This window comes from Zeugodacus cucurbitae, chromosome 6 (assembly GCF_028554725.1).
Source record: "Zeugodacus cucurbitae isolate PBARC_wt_2022May chromosome 6, idZeuCucr1.2, whole genome shotgun sequence".
Taxonomy (NCBI): domain Eukaryota; kingdom Metazoa; phylum Arthropoda; class Insecta; order Diptera; family Tephritidae; genus Zeugodacus; species Zeugodacus cucurbitae.
The window spans coordinates 37,549,049-37,571,181 of NC_071671.1; the positions used below are offsets into that span (position 1 = coordinate 37,549,049).

The window sequence follows — 22,133 nt, forward strand, 5'->3', positions numbered from 1 at the left end:
CCATGGCCAAAGCAATGAAGTCGGATTCTTATTGTTGTTATATGTTTGCTATAATTCATCAAAGTACAATTAGTTTTTCCAACAACATTTAATGCTTGCTTGCTAGTCAGCGTATGTACATTTGAAGATATTTACTTATATACATATGTACATATATATGTATGTATATATTACGACCGATCATGTCCATACGCCACAATTTATACCTGGAGAGAGAAGTTGAACATTTAAAACTATTTATATAACTAGTGTAGTTTCGAATCAGCATTTCTCCACCGCGCATATTTAGACTACATACATAGATCGTCGAAAGGGCAGCCCTTGACCGGATTAAATCCGGGTCAACTCCGGTAACATAGCACCGGCTGCAGTGGGAGTGTCCCTTTCGACAATCTAACCCTCTTTCGATTGGTAAGTACTATGTCTGGCTGTACGTCACTGGAGCAACTCCTTGCGGCAGGGATGCTCCACATCCTCTTACTCCGGGCTGGCATCGAGTCCAATCGAGGGCCTGAGGTATTTTTCTGCGTATGCGCCAAGAGGCTAAATCTAAACTCCACTTCGATTAGGTGTAATTCGTGCAATGATGGAGCCATCTTAAGACCTGAACAGGTCCACCCATAGGGAGTGGACCACACGTTATGTGACCCCATGCTGTCAACGCACTACTGCGACTGTTGCCTCTACGGCTGTGCAACTCGCACTTAGTTACCACCGCCACCCTCAGGGAGTGACCAACTTAGGGCCCCTACGGCCCCCAAGAGTTCAACTAGGCAGCATTGACTCCCAGTCTGACCAATAGCATCCCCCCCAACCTTCATCGTCGGAACGTGACCTCAATCAATGCAATTCCTGCACTGGCTGCTGTCATTTTCCGACGTGATCTGGCCTACGCACCACATGTGAGTGGAATGAGTCGTACGTGGTCCCTTGCTGTAATAGGAGTTTGCCCCTGCAACCAACAACATCGGAGTCGTCAAACAATACCGAAGTGCGACAATTTCTCACGCGGGTAACACAGCTGCAACAACCTCCACCTCCACCACGACATATCCGACTCTTACAATTTAACTGCAACGGAATCCAGAGCAGGATCGAGGAGATAGTTGATTTTATGAGTCGGAAAGGCGTAACCAAGTTAAACAGCCAGTCAGACCTTCTGAGTTGTACAGGTTTCAACGTTTTACGGTTTAATGCGCACCACCATCTTTGGCATTCTTGCCCGTCAAACGATCGGAGAGGATTGGAGCTGGCAGAACAGATAGACAATTCGACATTTTGCACAATGAATGACGAAGCCCCCACCTGAATTGTGAGCAAAGCTTAATAAAGCTAACTAGGACGGTTTCACTGAGAATGCCTTCACCGCCCTACCTATTCCTACGGACATAATCGTTGGCGAACGGCAATACCGCAAAGTGATCACCGCTGCTACTACTCGCTTCATAACAGCCGGAAGAATGGCAAACATGCGCCCCAATTTCCCGGCTGAAGCGGCAGTTTTAGCAAATGAGCACGACTCCTTACGCTAGGTCGATCCCTGTGATCCCCGCATAAGGGATCTCAATTCGGAGATTCGACAACTGGTAAACAATCATAACCGGACGAAATGGGTAGAGCACTTGAAGTCCTGTAATCTCTCCAATGGTGTGAGCAAGCTTTGGTCAACCGTCAAATCACTGTCAAACCCGAGGAGACATGGCGACCGTTTTGAAATTCAATTCGGTAGCCATGCCTCCTCGGACCCGGAGAGGTGCGCGAGTTACTTTAGCCGACAATTCATACTGCATCCTCCGGTTGACAAGTTTAAAAGGCGGGAAGACCAAGTCCTCCAAAGCCATTGGCCTAGACGGAATAAATTCTTTGATGTTAAAACATCTAGGTCCAACGGGAGTAGAATATCTCACCAAGGTACTCAATTTGTCGCTAACCACTCTTAAAATACCCGAAATGTGGAAAATCGGAAGAGTGGTTCCACTACTGAAACCTGGGAAATCCGCCAACCACGGGGAGTCTTAACGCCCGATAACTCTCCTTTCCCCAGTAGTGAAGACACTTGAGGCCTTGCTACTTCCGGCAATCAGCCGTATTATTTCGAGGTAAAACATATAAACTCAGGAAAATTAAACAGGGGGTTCCAGAGAGCGGTGTTCTCTCCCCATTACTGTTTAATTTCTACATCTCCAAACTCCCACAACCACCAGAGGGAATTTCAATTACCTACTACGCAGATGACTGCACGATAATGACGTCGGGCACTGGTATTGATGACATGTGTTCGAAAGTGAACGACTACCTCCTGAAACTTTCTCGCTTCGCACTTTCTGGCTTTCGCAGAAATTACCCATCTGGAAGCAGAACCGCCCCCAGGTGGATCAAGAGGTCATTCCTACAATGCGTCGACGAACTAGCACAATACACCGTCCAGACAGCGGGTGCAGATAGTTTCAGACACGCTATAAACGCCATTCACAGTGGAGCTTTTAACGCCTTCCTTGCCTCCATTCCAGTGAATGGCGTCACTGGAACCAAACAACCACCTGTAGCAAACCCAACTCATCTAACACCCGCTTCTCTTTGATCCGATCCCATCGAAACAGCATGTTTCCTGGGTCAAAATGTAGGTGTAATGTAGGTCAAACTTTAAAACAAATATAAATAAATGAGCGAACAATTAATAAAACGATTTCAGTTCATGAAAATTTCAGTAAATATCTTTGAAGGGCTCTTAATGCAATAGGGACGCTCTTAGTGTAGTGATTAATGATGACATTTCAGTCTTTATAAAGATTTAACCCTAAAAAAACATAAATAAAGCATCTCCAATGATAAGTAATTGTTAACTCAATATTATATAGGATAAAAATTGCCCGAAACTACTCGTCCAATTTCAATGAAATTCGATTCGTAATATTTTCCTGGCAACCAAATGATATGTTGTGAAAATATGCCAAATCTGTCCACAACCACGCCTACTTCTTATATACCAGAACTGTGAAGTCAATCTGGATCGTTTACTTTACAATGTATAAAGTAAAATAACGAAAATATAATTAGATCTCTCAGATATTTCGAAGAAATTCATAGGGAATATTTTTCTTCTAATAATATGTCTCTGTGCCAAAAAAAGGGTAATCGGGTCATAACCTTACCTAGCTCGCATATACCTAATATTAGGGTTTTCAACTTTTAACGGACTTTATACCATATATACGACGAATATTTTTGTCAAATTGTGTGTTATATTAATAAAATTAAATAAATATATTGCGAGAGTATAAAATGTTCGGTTACACCCGAACTTACCCCTTCCTTACTTGTTTTCTATTTTTTTAGGGGAACAGCCTTAGTTGACAGCTTATATAGATATGTATTTGGGTCCATACATACATAAGTATCTAAAATGTTGATTTCTGATTTGCAAAATATTACTTTAGTTACTACCTATGTATGTACATATACATATGTACATGTTCATAACTATTACTTTACATTATTATAAAAGCTCAGCATTTAACCGATTTCATGTCTCCATTCTTCTCTACCTTAATACCTGCCGCACACGTGTAGCTATTTATACCCAATACTTGTACATGTATGTATGTACTTATATGTATATGTAATTACTACATGTAACTTTAATATCTTGATAAATTTTATTTTTATCTTTTATTTTACTTTTGTCTTGTAGCAGCACCGTACTCATACGTCAAATAGCAGCCAAATCGAACACAACATTGACAATATGTAATAGAGCGTCGAGCCCGGTGTACTGCAATACATAGAAACAAAACTGCAACTGCACAGGAAGATTGATCTGTCCAACACTCTGCAATAATTTTCTAAACTTCTAATTTCTTCACTAAAGTGATCAAAGCAACAATATGCCATATTTTCCAAATATAAATAAAAGTCAACATGTTAAAATGACAAGTAGCAACACGTCTTTAGACAACACATCCGATCAGGATTACAGCGAATTCCTAAATGAGTATCAGACTAATTCGCCGCACAATGAACCTGAAGCACATTATGAAGGTGAGTTATTACTTTATTAACATATTATTTAACATAAACATACAAATTTTAATTTTAATTAATTGTATATTATTTATAGAGGGTGAATTGGAAGCTGAATGGTTAGTTGCCGCTGGATTTCCACAGCTCATAAAACCCTTTGAGCAGGTATGTAAATATATATTAAAGTATCAACATAAATATTAAATGACAATGAAGACGCTTAAACAGAAACAGTTTGAATTAATTTAAAATAAGGTTGATAACAATTAATTATTTTTCTTAAGATGCATTTCCTATAAACATTACGTTTTTAGTACGGAAACGCAACTCTGATTTATACTGTAATGGACTTCCAAAATTAATCGTTAACGTTGCAACTCTACCCTAAGCTCGATCACTGGATTGTCAAATAAAAGTCACACTTTAATGGCTATATACTAATCTTTATTTCTAAATCGTTATAACTTAACACTTTAATACTCAATACCCTACTTTACAACTCTAACATATAACTTGTTTACACTTTACTCGACAACTCTCTCGTATAGTCGACTGTAGGCTGATGCACATATATCGACGCAGGTGACCCCAGAGAAGGCAGAAGTGCCATGGAAAAAATATTGTAATCCGAAGGAGCTACAAGAATCTCAACAGGAAGCTCCAGTTGTGAAACGTGTAATGCATAGGCTAGTAGAGTTGAACAAACGTCCAAAGAAAGAAGAAATAGCTGCAGAACGTCCAATCGCAAAGGCACAGTGGAACATTTTTAAGTTGGTGGATGGCTACTTATATCGTGTGTGGAAAAGTAAAGAAGGAAAAAGCTTCCGATCTCTCATGATAATCCGGAATGAAAGATTACTTAAAGTTCACAATGAGACGCACAAAGGTCCCAATCAAGGATTCTTGAGAATCACGAAAGCCTTGTAAAAATTGAAGAATCATTTTTTTTTTTGGGTTGGTTGTCGTCAATCAATGAGAGATTGCATTGCAGCTAAAGTGTCGATTTTCAAGAGTCATGGCCAGATGAAGCAGTACAGTTCGGGAACTCCATTTGAGCGATTTGCCATGGTTGTAGCTGGTCCATTACCTACCAGTAAATCAGGAAACAGGAGTGTTTTTTGGTCAGGACAGAGGTGTGCCCAATTCGTAGTAAAAAGACTGAGATTGCGGACGTGGACATCAAAAGTTGGGAGATGTTTCAGAAGTTATGTGTCCGGAAAACATTTGAAGCTGCATCACATCCACAATCCGATATCATGGAGGAACTATTCATCCAAAATTTGTAAGAGCAACGTTGGTGGTCAGGCACCACGGGTACAGAGGATACCCAAATATTCCTGTTCCTGGCAACGGCGTAGACGACTGCGAGGATAATTTTTGGTTACTGATTCATTTAAAGTTTAGGTTTATTGCCAATGGAGAAATGAATGCTAAGAAGGACAACAATGTCCTAGAAGACGAGATTAAAGGAAGAAATGCTAAGCGTTTGATTCTGGAAGTGTGTCTAATCGGGGCGATCAGACTTAAGTGGAGGGTAGTGTAACGAATATGATACCAAAATAAACTAGAATCGACAATCGATAACTTGCCAGATTTATCCAGACAACGATATTCTTATTTGCCAGAATGTTCGAGTGGCGATATATTGCCAACAATCGACTATATAAGGGCTGCCGGACTGGCAGCAAGCATTATCAGCATTTCTGATACGAGTTGTCAAGTAAGGACAATTCAAAAGAGAGTTGTCGAGTAAAGTGTAAATAAGATATAAGTTAGAGTTGTAAAGTAGAGTATTGAGTAATAAAGTGTTAAGTTATAAGGATATAGAAATAAAGATTAGTCTATAGCCATTAAAGTGTGAATTTTATTTGACAATCCAGCGATCGAACTCAGGGTAGAGTTGTAGCGTTAACGATTGATTTTGGAAATCCGTTACAATAATACTTTACGCATAATTCCTTATCGACTTTTGTGTTTGCCATCCCTATGTCGGTTATGGTCAATTAGTTGACTAAAATTTATTTACACGATTTCGAAGTATAATTGTTTAATGTAGTTGAGTAAATAACTTATAAGGAATTTATTTAATAGTGTCCAGCTATTTTTCATTACGGTAATAAAAGTGTTTTATTTGTGCAAGAGTGCTAGTGGAAAATGTTATATATTGCTATGATGTTTTATTTGATGTTGTATTGCTAGGGTCTCGAGTTGCGAACTTCGGAATTGGAACCAATATTAGCATCACTATCTATGCCCCACGCCGAAGCAATCAAACAACGCGTTCGAGCGCTGAATCATACAGTACGAGGCCGGACAAAAAACCGCCAGAAACGCAAGCCTGACATTAGGGATGTCTTTCGGGATTTCGATGTAAGTAATATAGACTTGATTCGTTGCTCAAGTGTTAATCGTTGTCTCATATAAATTATAGGAATCCAGTACAGGAACACGATCTCGCAGTGCTACTCCTGACTCCTTGGACTCTATTCACGGGGACGAAGTTTGGGGAAACACATCCATGTGAGTAACTTCTTCATAACCAAAACATCCATGGTTTCAGTGTCAAAATTAAGCAGACGTACATGCAAGTTTGGATAAATTAAAAACATTAATTTTTGTCATAAATTCAATAAAAAATATGTTGTCATCTTTAATTTCTTTATGCAGACCAAGTTTTGTGACCATTTTCGATCATGGATCTGTTGTTGACTCAGGAAATGGTCATCAGACATTACAATTGGGCAAGAACCAAAAACAGCGACTTCGTCGGACACCAAGTGCTCCACTCAAAGGGTCGCAAGACATATTTCGAGGTTCACACGTTCGCTGTGATATTCCAATGTTTGCTGCAGAGGGCATTGAATTGTTAGGGTTCTCTCGTATCGGTACCATTCACATCCCACGAAATCGTTCTGGATCGGATCCATCCTGTTCAGTGGGGTCAGTGCATTAAACAATTTCATTTTTTTCATCGATTATGAAAAGTTTTTCTAATTGTAGTCGTGTGCACGGTCAACTTATACAATATGCAAACAGTGATAACAACGCTTCAGGAGAATCGAGTGACGAATGTCTCTCTAATACTGCGCGTATGTCAAGCTCGTCTTCTTCGGAGAGCACGCCACAAAAAATACATTTAGACACCCCACCACAAAGTGTACAGAACTCGCCTTCCTCTCGGGACGGCATTAGTTTTGAAAATATGTGCCGTGGGACATCTAGTCAAGATGGAGTGGTAAATAACTGTGCCAGCTAAATGCAACTTAATATGGAGTGTGTATATTGTTAAATTTGCTTTTTTACTTTTTTTTAGGATGTTGTGGACAATAGTGACGCTTCATTGGAGTTTTGTACCGATATAGATACTATTAACGAAACAGATTTAAAGCGTCTACAAGCTGTTTTTTGGTTAGAACTAGCTGCAATATTCGATCGAAATCATGTTTCTCTTGATAAGCGGAAACCATTTAAAAGACGACGAAAAGAAGAGGGAAATCTCTTTGGCGTTTCTTTGAATGCTCTTATACGGCGTGATCAGCAAATAACAGGTAGAGACTCTACGTTGGTGCCATTGTTCTTAGAAGGTCTTCTAGAAGAACTTGGGAAGCGTGGTGCTAGGGAGGAGGGTATTCTCCGCGTTGCTGGGCACAAGCAAAAGGTAAATTTCATTTCAGATTAATTTTGAATGCAACTTTTGAATATTTCTAAACATTTTCAATTTAGACTGAAATAATTTACAATGAGCTAGAGTCGAGTTTCTATCAGAAACCGAAAAAGTTTGCGCAACTACTTAGTTCAGCTAGTGTTCACGATCTAAGTGCTCTACTTAAGCGATGGTTGCGGGAGCTGCCTCAACCATTGCTCACGAATGAATTAATTCAGCTTTTCTACCAATGCCATGCTCTACCACAATCGGATCAAGCAAAAGCTCTAGCTATTGTAGTTCAAATGCTACCGCATGAGAACCGAAACACATTACGCACATTGATACGTTTTCTGAACAAGATTATTGATCATAAAGATCACAACAAAATGAATATGCACAATGTTGCAACAATAATTGCACCATCTTTTTTCCCGCCACGCTACATACACCCAACAGACAAGAATAGTATTGAGGAACAAGTTAAAATGGCTGCACAGTGCTGCCGTCTTACCAATATGTTGATAACGCGCGGAGAGGCGTTATTTCAAGTGCCAAATAGTCTAATAGAGGAATCCAAATCAAACAAAACACGACAGGTAAACATTTGTATTCTGTTCTTAGTTGCCGCATACTAATTTAGCTTTCATCAGGGTAAACGCGTTTTGCATAGACGAGTCAAAGCTACTACGTCTCTACTTCATCCAAGTAGTGGTAATTGCAGTAATGCAGGGGACACCAGCCACCATCATACCCATTTGCAATCGAATCACCAGCCAAGTAGTCATGTTGTCAATGTGGTGACAGTGGATGGCAATAACACGATAAAACGTCAACAGTCAATAAACCCAAGTCATGTGCATCGTCTAATCATTTGATCGTTTAAGCATATGCCTATACATATATATAAAAAATTTTCAGTTTTTTAATCGGACTAAATATTAGAAACTAGCTTTAGCGATATGAAAGAATAATCTTTGCCACATTTTACTTTCCACTATTTAGAAATTTATATATTTTAGCAACAGATATTTAACATCGAGATTAAAAATTGTGAAACACAAAACAAAGTTTGTATGTTTGTATAATAATCTAGAGCTTTTACACAAATATATCTACATATTACATAAGTAATGAAACATATTGTCACAATTAAAATAGTCATCGGCGCATGTTGTGCCATGAACGTTGGAAACTCATAATTGTGCTCTTAATATATAGAGGATATTCAATTGAATAAGTATATATGCTAATAAAAATGTATACGTACATACATATGTACGCCAAAAATAATAAAAAAGGTAACATTATAAAAGTGTGCTTATTTCTTTTTAATACCTATATATCTTGTTTGCTTTTAATGCTCATTACAGTTTCTTATCCTAAAGGGAACGTCACATTTTAAAAAAGTACAATTAAGTATAGCGTATAGTAGAGAAATATGTATATTGAACAAAATCAACAAACAATTCGGAGAAAAGCGCCAAATTGATAGTTCTTGGCCGGCTAAAAATCCAGTCCGTTGAGATTATGAAAATTCGACTGTCGTGAGAAAGATCGTTCCATTTGGATCTGTAGATTTCAGAAAGAAGAGACCACCGAATGTCTTATTTTTATACTCTCGTACCAAAATTGCTAAAGAGAGTATAATAGTTTTGTTCACATAACGGTTGTTTGTAAGTGCTAAAACTACCCGAGTGATATATGGGGTTATATATACCAAAGTCATCAGGATGGCGAATAGAATTGAAATCGGGATGTATGTCTGTCCGTCCGAGCAAGCTGTAACTTGAGTAAAAATTTAGATATATTGATGAAACTTGGTACAAGTGTTTCTTGGTGCCATAAGAACTTTAAGTTCTAAGATGGGCGAAATCGAACCACTGCCACGCCCTTCAAAATGACGATAACCAAAAACCTATAAATTAAACGATTGCCCTATGATCACTAAAATTCAAAACCTCATAAACAAATGTAATAACAGAATCAAAATTATGTGGGTTTCAGGACACGTTGGAATCAAAGGAAATGAAATGGCCGACATACAGTGGCTCATAGCCAAAGTGATGCAACCGTAAAAAAAATACTAAAGCAAATATTATTTAAAAACTAAATACATTTTCCATAAAATTTAAATGCCACTTTACAGCGGCAGATATACACATTAAATTTATGCTTTAAAAAAAATCAGATTCTATAGTTATTTCATTTATCTACAACAAAAACAAACTACATTATAATATTGCACCTCACAGCGAAAATGATGCAGTAACAAAAAAAAAACAAATATATTGTAATTTTTTAAGGACACAACTAAATTTTTAGGTCGATTAGAACTTTGTGGGATGCCCCTTACTATTTATAACTGCTTTCACATGTTTCAGCAAGGATTCTACCACTTTCTTTGTATAGTTTACACCAATTTTATTCCGTTCTGTTTGCAAGGCGTTTTTCAAGTCGGCATTATTTCTAATTTGATATTTTTGCATATCTCGTTTCAAAACTGTCCACAGATTCTGTATTTTACTCAAATCTGAAGATTGCGCAGGTGTTTATACTATGTGGACAGTTCCAAATTAGCCAACTCCGAATTTGTGCTTCGGATCTTTATCTTGATAGTACCGAAAGTTATCAAAAGTATTTAATCTCGCGGCATTTTGTAGCAAATTTCGCTTCAAAATGTCCAGATACACACTCTTGCACATAGCACAATCCAGAAGCTTGCAGTCTTATTTAACTGTTTGTTTGCAACATTCCACATTGCACTTCGAGTTTTAGTATTGATGGTTTATTTCGGTCTGTGCGGCCATTTAAATCAGCTTCTCTGAGCATTCTTCTTATGTGGATGTGGGATGACTGTTCTTCCAAAGGATTTTTCCATTTCGTTGATTTAAGCTGGAGCACTTAAATGGGGATTTTCTCACATTTTCCGTGCAATCCAATGGGTGTCAATTTCGTTAAATGTTTTATTATGAGTCGATTTATTTTATTTGTGATACGATTTTCAAGAACGTAACATTAATGCCCGGTTTCACAGTCAGTGCTTAGTTTGTGCTTAAGATAAAACAGAAATATTGCGTTTTACAGTTCATACTTAAGTTCTGCTTAAGTACTGAAAATGGGAGACTTAAGCAGTGCTTAAGTAACAGCTGATTTATGTTTTGAATATTGACTTCTTTGTCAAAAAAATAAAATTATTTGGTGAAAAAATTTTTGGAATTTCTTGTATTCAATGACGGTTATATGCTTTCCTGCGATTCCCAGATTCTAAATTTATTCGTCGCAAAGTTATTCTCATCAACAATAATTTCAATTTGTCAGATGGTATTTGTAAAGAAATGTTTTTCATTGTGCTGCCATGTATCATAATAGAATTTTATAGAAAATAAGCATCGACTGTGAAATGACTACTCAGTCAACAACAATGCTTAGCTAAGATTTTATTTGGGCACAACTTAAGTACGAACTGTGAAACCGGTAAATAATATGCCGAATAGTTCCTTGACTCAGTTTCACCATTTACGCGACTTTGCGTTGACTTTTTCCGTCTTTATAATACTTAGAATTAACTCGCACACTTCAATACTGGTTTGGCGGCCCATTTTAAAATATACTTTTAAATGACAATACAAAAATGTCAAAACTTTTAAATATCATTCCAGGATAGCTCACATTTATAACAGTATTTACTTTGCAGTCGAACATCGGCGCCAAGCTGTCGCCGCTAACGGTAAACATTTGTGCATCATTTTGGCTGTGAGCTTGTATTTCGGTATACGAACATGTTTTTACTTAACACTAGTAAAAATAAATAATTCTTGCGTTTTTTTATTTAAAAAATTAAACATATACATATATACCTAATCAATAAATTAGTAAAAGTTTTTAATTTCGAAATATAAACATGATTTTTGACTAAGCGATTTTTCATTTCATTGCTGCATCATTTTGGCTGTGAGCCACTGTACGTGCAAAAGCAGCAAGCAAAGAACCACTACATACGTCAGCTTATTTTACCATGAATGATATTAAGTAGTATGTCAAACAACACATCACCGACTGTATTCAAAACGTTTGGATAAGCTACAACCATCATTACAAACTTGCAAACCCATTAGGGAAAACACCCCATTATTCAAATATCAACACCTGCTTGAATATAAAAACATTTGTACGCATCAGGATTGGGCATACACTTGCCACACATGGACACCTTTTGAATGATACAAACAAACCTAATTGCCCCTTATGTGGCTCGGGAGATTTCACAATAAACCATATCTTCGACAGGTGCTCATCTCTACAACAGCTCAGAGTTTTGACTTTTGGCAACATGAAATCCTCGGACTTACTTAATAACGTTAACCGTTTTGTAAAATTCTTAATATCTAGCAAGTTAAATATTTAAATTTTAAGTAATTTTATATATTAATTCTTAACACACTATTAACTATTTGAATTGTAATCGTATTAATTTTATACTTTAGATCTATGATTATTCAAGCCGAAGGCCTTGGCAGCCTGTGCTTTGTATATATGAGTGGAGTAATTATTTATAATTATTTCTCTTCTAAATAAATAAAAATAAAAAATATCACAGTGTCAAAACATTGCAGTCGTTACTTACCAAACCTTTAAAAATTGAATCATGGATTTGAATGAAACCAAAGTGTATTCAACAAAGTGAACTAAGTATATGACATTAATTTTTCTTTACCCTTATTTGCCATAAGTTTGTTGTTATTCAAAAGTAAAAATTTTCAAACGAAAAACAAATACTTTGAATGAAACTTAACTGTGTGTCAAATAATTTATCACGAGTGAGAAAACTACACACAGTGGCTACAGAGTTCGGATGGGACCTAGGTGGAATTTCACGTAGCTTCAGAAGAAAGGACAATGCTTATCCAGTGATGGATATGAACAAGTTCCCTAGGGAATAGCTTTAGCAACAAAGTTTCAGATACTGATGACTTACACCTTACCAAATCCAACTGCACAAATGGCGAATTAAATAGCTCGGCCGCCCATTTGTATAGAAAGTGAAATCTGGAACTCATGCGAAAGTTTACATGATTCTACACAATTTCAAGAACACAGACCTAAATGGTTTGATCCACGGCGGCTTGCTCTGTCGTTGCGTTATGGTTATATATATACTGTGGAACTTCCACAAAAAAACTTCGAATTAGAGAGACTTCGAGTTATAGAATTTTTCATTAAAAAATACGATTTTTTAAAAAGCTTTAAAATATACTTAGATGTGTACACAGTTTTATTTATTTACTACGCTAAAAGTTTTATGAGCATACGTTAAAACATGTATTCTGTAATTTGTATTTCTGTTGGTTGCACTTTGCTATTGTTTCGCTCTTGACGTCTGTATCCCATTCCTTTGTTACATGATTTGTGAAATCCATAAGTGTAATATCATATTTTTATTCGCCTCTATACGAATATACGGACTCTTTTAAAATTCTGCGCCGATAGTAAAATTTTTAATTTTGTATTATGCTCTGGTCCAAAAGTTCGATTTATGGAAGGAAACTTGTATGAAATTTGATTTCCAAATGCTATTGCCAATTCAAAAGTTCGAGTTATGGAGATCTTCGAATTATAGAAGTTCGAGTTCGATAGGTTATTGTTTAATGTTAATGTAATACAATGATACGTAAGACCTCAAAAAAGTTGACTGACTTTGTGAATGTACATATCTATCATGACGATGTATTCCTTTAGGTCGTTTTTGCCTATGTAGCTGATTAATCGGCATCAGCCAAAAATTGGGAATCGGTCGGAACTATTAAAGTTACCTACATATGGCCCATTTCCTTGGCCACCTTCCAGCCAAATATGCTCGGTTTATGGCCTTCAAATAGGGCCAGCTGATCTACCGAGTGTCTTTAGTAGAGTTCGCCTAAGAGCTTTATGTAGCCTGGCTGCCGCTGGAGTTGAGGAATGACAAAACCGCCTGAAGTTGTCTCTCTTGGCATTCCTAATTACCCTGCAGTACGTTGCAAGGCTAGTCATGTATTCATTCCAATCTACAGTGTGTCTGGCATCGTTAACCAGTTGATGAAAGTTTCTTTGACCACCAGGGATTATTGTTTTTAGGTTTTGAGGATGTTAGAAGGCAACTCTTATGAAAGGCATCCATAGTGATGCCTTCAACAATTTCTGCCCTATTCTCGAGCCTCTTGCAGTTGTAAATTATTCTGTCGTTGGAAAGTACAATCATCAAGAATTCTGAGAGACAAAATATGTCAGAATCCGTTATTAGTACCACTCAGGTCTCTCGCTTAAGGGGCCTGCTACATCTTCAATATTTATCGTGATATTTGGATCGCGATCTATATTGAATATTGACTTCGCGAATGCTAGACGTTCAATATATATTACGTCAATATTTATACGATGCTTGTTCTGTTTTCACAAGAAAAAATATTTAAAAAATGTATATGTTTATTTTTTCGTACAATTTTTTATAAAATGTCGGAAGAAAACCGAAGAAAATCATGCCTGGCTCTTGTTTTTGCTCCCACAGCAATTCATTATATGCATCAGATGGCAGATGAGTTGCACAGCTCTGGCAAAGATTCAACTGAAAATATTATAATTCATGTTCATTTTATTAGAATATAGTTGATTTTAAAATGTTGGCACTATTGTCTTTCACCAATTCGGACTTGTAAATCACAAAATATGCTACACCTTCAATATTTATCACGCGATCCGCGATCTATTATCTGGATTTTAAAATATTTAAATATTTTGTGATATAGATCGTGATTCAACAATATTGCATGGTACACGTTCAATAAATATTGCGACACAGGAAATATCACGATAAATACTGAACGTGTAGCAGGCCCCTAAGAGAACCCAAATTTCCTTTCTGTCTTTATCTGTGAGGACTTTCATATCCGCTTTGAAACCTGATTCTTAAGGGCGAATTGACAAGACTAGTGCTAATTATTATTTAAAATTCTAAGTGAAAAATGTATTAACTTGAAAAAGAAGTCCGCAATGGCGGAATTAAACAACAATATTACAAAAAAGAGTTTTTTTTTTCACTTTTCCAACCAACAAAAAAGTTGGCAAAATGGAGAACTTTTTGTAAGAAAACATATAATTTTAATTATAAATATTCTTTCTTATATTGGATCATTTTATAGATGACGAAATTAAGAATCACGTTCATTGTGATATTTTATCTGCACATTACTCAATTTGGTTCACTATGTTTCACATTTCCGTTTTCCATTTGACAATTCTGTCACTATGTAGTAATCATTCATGGTACTACACGATATATAAGTGTAAGCAGCGCACATGATGTGTGGACTTATTTGATTTCTTTAGGATTGGGTTTTTCATTAATTTCACTACTACCGGATTCATCCAATTTTTGGGAGGAGAGTTTCTATAAAATATAAAGTAATTTTTACAGGATAAATGATGATTATACTTCAGGAATTCTAAATCTAGTATGGGCACCGTTCATCCATGCTCTTGCTATAGTATTCCCATTGAACTAATTTCGGTGAATACACGTCCTTGTAAAGCGATAAAACAACGATATGATTCCTTAATACAAGGTTAAAATGAATCAAAACAGTCCTCCTAATAAAATATATAAGAAGATTTCAAATTTGTATGATCACACACATTCACTTAAATTTACCCTCTCATTTCTATGTTTTAGCTCATAATGGTGCGGCATCTATTTTGCCCTCTACCTCATTGGCAAAACCCAGTTGACACACGTCACGATGATAAACAAAAGCACCTAAACCATGTCGTTCCAATTCTTCGAGCGCTTGCGTTGACCAAATGGTTTAATTGCACGTAAAAAATGTGACATTCAACCTAATATTTTGTGTGCAAATGATTTTTGTTCGATGTAGCAGCGTTTGCGTCCATAATTCTGGATTTGCTTGCAGCACATAATCTTATCCCTTCGAGAGTTTTGCGCATACGTGACATAATTAGGTTGCGTACCTTTAACACGCCGTATGATTTTTGAAATATCTGTATGAAAAATTAATTGCAATTTAAGTCAAGATAATATTATTCTATTCAACAATTATTTACATATTCCATGGTTTCGCCATTTTTATTGACTATTGGCACAATATACATACATACATATATGTAATAGGTACTGCAGACGCCTACTATATTCGGCTTTAAAGACCAAAAAATCAAAAATTTCAACAAGCAATTTCACACACTTATAACACATTTTACGCACTTTTTCACTTCAAATATTTGAAATTATGTTACTAACATTCAAAAAAATTCAAATTTTACATTTATTTAAAGTTTTTTAAGCAGCAATTACTTATTTTAAAATTCAATTTTCACTCTAAGATTTATGTGTTTACAATTATGCGGGAAACGAGCGCTGCCACATTGTAGATACCATATATAAATTCATCCATAAATTCCTCTTTTTTTCGAAAATTCTTGTTTTTTTGACAAAAAAAATTTTCACCAAAAATCTAAAAAATTATTTTAAATATATAGTAAAAAAATTGGCCCCATCGGACTACTAGATCCCATAGCTCCCATAGAACTGTAATTGCCATTATTGGCAATCATGCGCAAAAATACTTCTCATGGTCATGGTCGGAGCGTCAAAACTTTCAGTAAGGCTTTGTAAAAACATTTAAGAAAGCGATAAACAAGCTGAACATGATTTGTCGTTATAGTTTCCCCCATCTAACCCCCACATATCATTTAAAAAAGTCATGTAGGAAAAAAGCAAATTATCAACCAATTTAATACAGTTCATTTTCAACAGCCATTATAATTAGAACAAAAACTTATAATGCATCCTCTAGTAAACCGTACATAGATTGAAATAAAGATGGTTTATCCTTCTTTCCAAGCTTTTTTAGTCCAATTATAATGAGTTTGAACTTAAAAATAGTTAATTCAAAGGCCATTATTATTTTGACGATTACTTCTACATTTGCAAATTTCCGCACCTAACTTTAACACTTTTATTACCTTAAGACTTTGGTAAAGACAATGTAAAATAAATCTAACGGGGGACCGCGGGGGAACACAAAAAAAACTTTATGTAAACACATTGAAGACGCAGAAAAAAGGTTAAAAAAATAGGTGATATAAAACACTAATTTCACAAAAAATAAAAATCACGTTAGTTTTAATTAATTTCACAAGTTAAAATAAATTCCTTTAGCTTCAAAAGCCATTAAAAATAATCTTGATTCGTTAACCTGAACAATTACCAGAACAATTTGAAGTGCGTTGTTGCTGCGAATTAAAAAAAAAATGTCTGATGTGCTTTAAAAAATACAGTTGTTCATGCGTTTAACTCTATTTTTAGAAAGTACCGTTAGATTTTTGGAAAAACCCGGTTTGAAAATAAGAAGTTTGAACAATTTAGAGGCCATCGGTCTATATTTTGTCAAAAAATCGAGAGATGGATTTTTTTATTTTTGACCTACGGTGGAACCACTGAACAATTGAAACCCTACAACGATTGTATTTAGTCCAATAAGCAATAATTTTTTTGCAAATGTAACCAATACAAATGTTAAATTTTCTCATCTCTACTGCGTAGCCTTTTTTTTAATGCTTTGTTCTACCAAACCAAATTTGAGCAACAGTAAGACGACAGCTTAAGTTTATTCACGAATATAAACATATGGGCAAATATCGGCAGCTACACCTAACATTTGTATTACCTTAAAACTTTGACAAATACACTGATAACACTCATAAAGGGGGGATCGTGGGGTAACATAACTAAATGTCTATTTAAACATGAAAATTACGTTAAAAAAATACACAAAAAAAGTATAATCAATCAAAAATACACAACAAATAATAAATCAATAAAATTAATTTCACAAGATGAATTTATTAAAGTAATACCTGCAACAATAAAATTCTTTTTAAATAATCAAAATCGGACCTCTCTAGCAAACGTTTGACCACTTTGAAATTCAATTTTGTTTTCACAAAAAGCTAACTTAGCGCAGTTTCGCTGCAAAATTGAACAATTGATCACGCTTTGCATTCTATTTTTAGAATGTCCCGTTAGATTTGAAGTAAAAACCGGTTTGCCATGAAGAAGCTTGGACATTTTAGAGACGATTTGGTAACTTTTCGGAAATTTTTGTTGTTATGAATTTTTTGAATTTTGTCCTATGGGCGCAATCACTGTGCACTGGGTGGTTCAATGATGACTCGATAGTGTGAGGGATCTCAGTCCCAGTGGTATCACAATGGGCCTCCCAAAGGCCTAGGTGCGTCGTTTGACAGCCAGTTAACAACCTAACCTAACCCTATAAGTCCGATCAAGAATATTTATATATATTCCTGCTCTGGAGAACCTCCTCTTTCACCCGATACTCTGCATTCGATATCCTTGGTCACCTAACAACCACGAATCAATTTGTATGTTATATGTATGTACTTATGAGGTGTATACGTGTTGGGAATGTGGTTCAAGTACCAGAATCGTGACAAGACCCGGGATATCTCGTGTTGACAGCGGTGAACAGAAGTCGATGATCACAAACCTGTCAAAAATGCAAATAAATACATATGCATAAACAGAAACATTAGGAAATAGTTGGGATAATACAGAACATTACATACCGCTTCTACATAAAGGCTGTAAAATCCTTACCGATTCGTAAAAAGTAAGAGGGGAGTGGTGGCGTCTGTGCTCGGGGGTGGAACAATCCCAACATGTGTACAATAGTTTACGCCGATTGTGCCCTTGATCCCAAATTTCGTGTAAAATCTTCAAGAGAAAATTTATTTATTATATTTATTTATATTTATTATTATTTATTTATTTTACCCTCTCTTTGTATCCGAAACAACCTGCGCACTTGAAGGGAAATAAATTTCACTGCCCTTAATTTCCACAATTATTTTAGATACAAAATGTAGAGCTCTAGACACAGAGGCACTCCAAGAATCGCATAGTAAAAGGAATATTCGACTTCTGAACATCATGCGGAGCTTACTGGGTTGTAAATGAGTTGGTGTAAAAGTGCTATAAGCTTCAAATTTTGTGTTTCTGGCAACACTGTCTGAGGTGTTTTTAATATTTACGTTTTTTGCATAGCAGGCCGTTTGATGTAACAGCTGATTGATATATTTATTTTGTATTTTGTTCCGGATGCATTATTTTTTAATTCATTCAAAATTAAAAAAATTCAAGTGATTTTGAAATTTACAATATAAAATGCAAGGTATTATATTGAATAAGAGCCCGTATTGGAGGCGTATGCAAACTGCGTAAGTTAATTTTAATGTATGTTCTTTATGACAGCAGTTTAAAATATCTCATTCTGCACATAGAATTCGACACAGTAGTGTGCAAAATGGGGAAACTTATTATGACATACTTAAAGTTCAAAAAGATTGTAGTAATCAAGAAATACGGAATGCTTTTGTACAACTTTCAAAAAAGGTATTTGTGTAAAAATAAGTAAATATTAAATTTTGACAAACATTATTATTTTTTAGTTTCATCCCGACGTTAAAGGCATCACTCCGGATCCAAAACAAACAGCCCAATTTGTAAAGATTTCGGAAGCTTATCAAATTCTCAGCAAACCCAAATCGCGTTCAGCATATGATCAACGTTTATGGGACGCAGGTTTGCTACGACCTAGTCAAAGATCTAGATCAGGAGCTGTTGCAAATATGCACTCCGCCGAGTTACATAAGTATGAGTAAAGATCGATATTTTGTGATATCGTTAGCATCCGTGAATTGCTTTCAGGCCATGGGAAGTAAAACCTAACTATGATCCAAATCCTGGCCCTTACTATGGGGTGAAAGGTTTAGAGCGAGTTTCCAATTTGAAAATAGCCATGGCCCTTGCAGTTTTAGGAATCGCTGGAGCAATATTTGGATTTATATCGATAAAGTAAGATTATATGTAGAACACTTATTCAAATTAAATGCATTAATTATATGTAATATAGCACTTATTATTTTTTCAGTCACTCCTTCACATTTAATCGCCAAAAACTGGATGCTAAATCTGCGGAAGCGGGAAGCTATCATGCGGCGATTCGTGCAGACGCTGAGAAATATGGCAATGAAGAACAGTTACGACGAATGGTGAATCGAATGTCAAAGGACGAAAGATAAGTTTAACGACATGTCAAATTATTTTGCACATTTTAATGATTGTTTATAGAAGACCAAAAAATAATAAAAAAAAATAAAACTATGTGATAGTGCAATAAATATTTTATGTACATAATGTGAGTTCAATGCACAGAACATCACTGATACAAACGTTTTCTAGCTTCAATTTTGATATATATTTTATGTTTCGAATGATATATTTGTACCTTTAGGTACCTCAACAAACTTTCAAATAAAAGCGATTGTTTATTTTTACCATGACAATACTAATAAAATATAATATATGTAAATATTTTTATAGTTGCATAATAAATTAAAAGCTTTTTTGAATATAACTGAGTAATAACCTTAATTAAGAGTAAAAGGATAAATAAAATATATATTCAAATACATGCAAAAATAACTTAGAAAATATAAGATTTATTTCTAAATCAAAAAATGTTAATTTGGTAATCACAAAAGAATAAAAATGTTTCGCGTTGTAATTATTCGAGGTAGCATTTTATCGAATTTGAAATTGAATTGTAAGATAAAAGAGATGGTTCATTTTATAAGATCTACAAGGTCTAAGAAACCAGTGGTGTTGAACGGGATCAACGTCTCACACTAATTAACTCGGTTACGAAGTAAGATCAACCTGAATGGACTAACGCATTTCTAACACGAAGAGATTAATGCACTTTAATTAAACGTAAAACAAATTAATTAAATAATATTCTTTCAGGTTTAAAGCTTATGTCAATCATCAGACAAAGCCAATTAAAGCTTATTTACATATTATTCTTAGAAATGGCATTGTTAGACGAACAATTACCGTTGAATTGAAGTTATTAATTGTTTTACATCATCTACTTCTGTTGAATTAATGAGTTGAAATGATGCTAGACCTCTTGATCCCATAGTACTAGCTGTGAGAAAACAAACTGTAAATATTGCCGCAATAAGAGAGTGACAAGTCACGCTACTGAGGAAATTTTCAATTTTGCAATTCACTTTTCGCTAAGGCTAACGCTCTCACATATTGCCCGATCGAAAAAACGAAAGTTTTGGAAAAATAGTGACTTATTATGCAATATAGACTCTCAAAGTTCCTTAAACTCTTATATGTACCAGTGAATCCATGTTTCGTTCATTGACGGACACGACGCGACGTAGAACTTCAAACACTGCTATGATGTAGTCTCAAGTTTTCGCGGTTACAGTTACAGATAGGATATAACCCACGCGATGACTATTGTCTCAGCAATCTCGTGCTACTCCTGTAGAGACAGTCTGCCAATACGAGATACGCGGTCAATATAAAACTATGATTTCGATGACATTCAATGACTGAAATTATGACTGTAGTCATCTACGAGAAAGTACTAGGTCGGGCTAAGTTATCTTACCACCCTTATAAATTTCCTATCGCAATATATGGTGGTAGTTTATAACGTTGTCACCAACAACACAGAAATAGAAGTTATCATTATCATTATGTGTGTTCTCCAATTTCTGATATTTAAAGCACCGTGAGTACGACGCTCTACCCTCACGTGTGGTGCAGGAATTGTATCTGATTAATGTTTTTTTTCGATCACAGTCAAGGAAGTTGAAAGTTCTTTTAAAAATTCAGTATTTTTAGAGTTAATCAGGTTTCTTGTTATTAAATTGTGTTGCTTGAAGATTCCTGTAAAAACTGAAGTTCGATTAAGACAATTCGATGGTGGTAGTTCATGAAGTATTTTCTAGATTAGAGAAAATGAAGTGAAGCCCTTGGTCCTTCGTCTCTACGTTATTTATCAAAATGTTTCATTCCACATGTGATCAAGCGATTAATGAAAAACAAGTTGATTAATTCTCACTAAATAATGTATTGGAGGCAATTGGTTTTTGTTCAACAAAATTTAAGGTATTTGTTTGTTGGGACAGGTATGTAAATTAATCAAGGTACATAAAATTACTGTAAAACTTTCTTATGGAAAATGTCATATTCTGGAAAGCAAATAAACAACTTTAATTTAATTGGGTATATACGCATACTTTTGTAAATATGTATACTTATATATGTGGCGGAAATAAATGTATGTATACATTAAATAAATAATACGTTGCAAATTCTTCAGGGACTTCATTCAACTCTAAATAAATAATATGATTATTTAGAACGGTACACACAGCTGAAAAATACACGTTAACATCTTAAACAATAATCTATACAAATTATAATTAATTACAAACATGTCTTACGTCACTAAACTTGGTTTTTAAATACATATTTTACGAAAATGTTCTAGGTACATTCACTATGATATTGGAAAGCCAAATATATTGATAA

General features: G+C 35.4%; 2 protein-coding genes and 1 long non-coding RNA gene across 11 annotated transcripts in view; 2 read left to right on the top strand and 1 right to left on the bottom strand.

The window, feature by feature from the left end:
• Positions 1-8,978, top strand: part of LOC105217808 (rho GTPase-activating protein conundrum) — a 47,495-nt gene extending 38,517 nt beyond the window's left edge. For 5 of the 6 annotated variants that reach the window (XM_029043768.2, XM_029043767.2, XM_029043769.2 and 2 more), the window contains 9 exons: positions 3,692-4,038; positions 4,118-4,185; positions 6,220-6,390; positions 6,452-6,540; positions 6,688-6,960; positions 7,021-7,255; positions 7,334-7,678; positions 7,744-8,262; positions 8,317-8,978. In XM_029043768.2, coding sequence (XP_028899601.1) covers positions 3,885-4,038; positions 4,118-4,185; positions 6,220-6,390; positions 6,452-6,540; positions 6,688-6,960; positions 7,021-7,255; positions 7,334-7,678; positions 7,744-8,262; positions 8,317-8,541 — 2,079 coding nt within the window. In that variant the 5' untranslated portion in view covers positions 3,692-3,884 and the 3' untranslated portion in view covers positions 8,542-8,978. The remainder of the gene's footprint in view (positions 1-3,691; positions 4,039-4,117; positions 4,186-6,219; positions 6,391-6,451; positions 6,541-6,687; positions 6,961-7,020; positions 7,256-7,333; positions 7,679-7,743; positions 8,263-8,316) is intronic. The other variant, XM_011193008.3, reaches the window with a different exon arrangement.
• Positions 8,979-10,166: 1,188 nt separating this feature from the next.
• LOC105217807 (uncharacterized) lies at positions 10,167-18,660 on the bottom strand. 3 transcript variants are annotated; one of them, XR_852014.3, is made up of 5 exons: positions 18,510-18,660; positions 15,758-18,449; positions 15,348-15,694; positions 15,161-15,286; positions 10,167-15,086 (listed from the first exon to the last, which is right to left on the bottom strand). It is a non-coding gene; the product is annotated as an uncharacterized LOC105217807 (long non-coding RNA). The 3 variants fall into 3 exon arrangements; XR_008471949.1 differs by having other exon boundaries at positions 10,167-15,286; positions 15,758-18,222; positions 18,333-18,449; positions 18,510-18,637; XR_852013.3 differs by having other exon boundaries at positions 10,167-15,286; positions 18,510-18,637.
• A 150-nt stretch (positions 18,661-18,810) lies between these two features.
• LOC105217806 (dnaJ-like protein 60) lies at positions 18,811-22,008 on the top strand. Of its 2 annotated transcripts, none has more exons than XM_011193005.3 (5): positions 18,811-18,952; positions 19,016-19,127; positions 19,184-19,386; positions 19,443-19,589; positions 19,648-22,008. In XM_011193005.3, exons 1-5 carry the CDS (start codon positions 18,900-18,902, stop codon positions 19,814-19,816), a joined length of 684 nt encoding a protein of 227 aa, XP_011191307.1. In that variant the 5' UTR covers positions 18,811-18,899; the 3' UTR covers positions 19,817-22,008. The 2 variants fall into 2 exon arrangements, with proteins under 2 accessions (XP_011191307.1, XP_011191308.1); XM_011193006.3 differs by having other exon boundaries at positions 19,666-22,008.
• Positions 22,009-22,133: the final 125 nt, after the last annotated feature.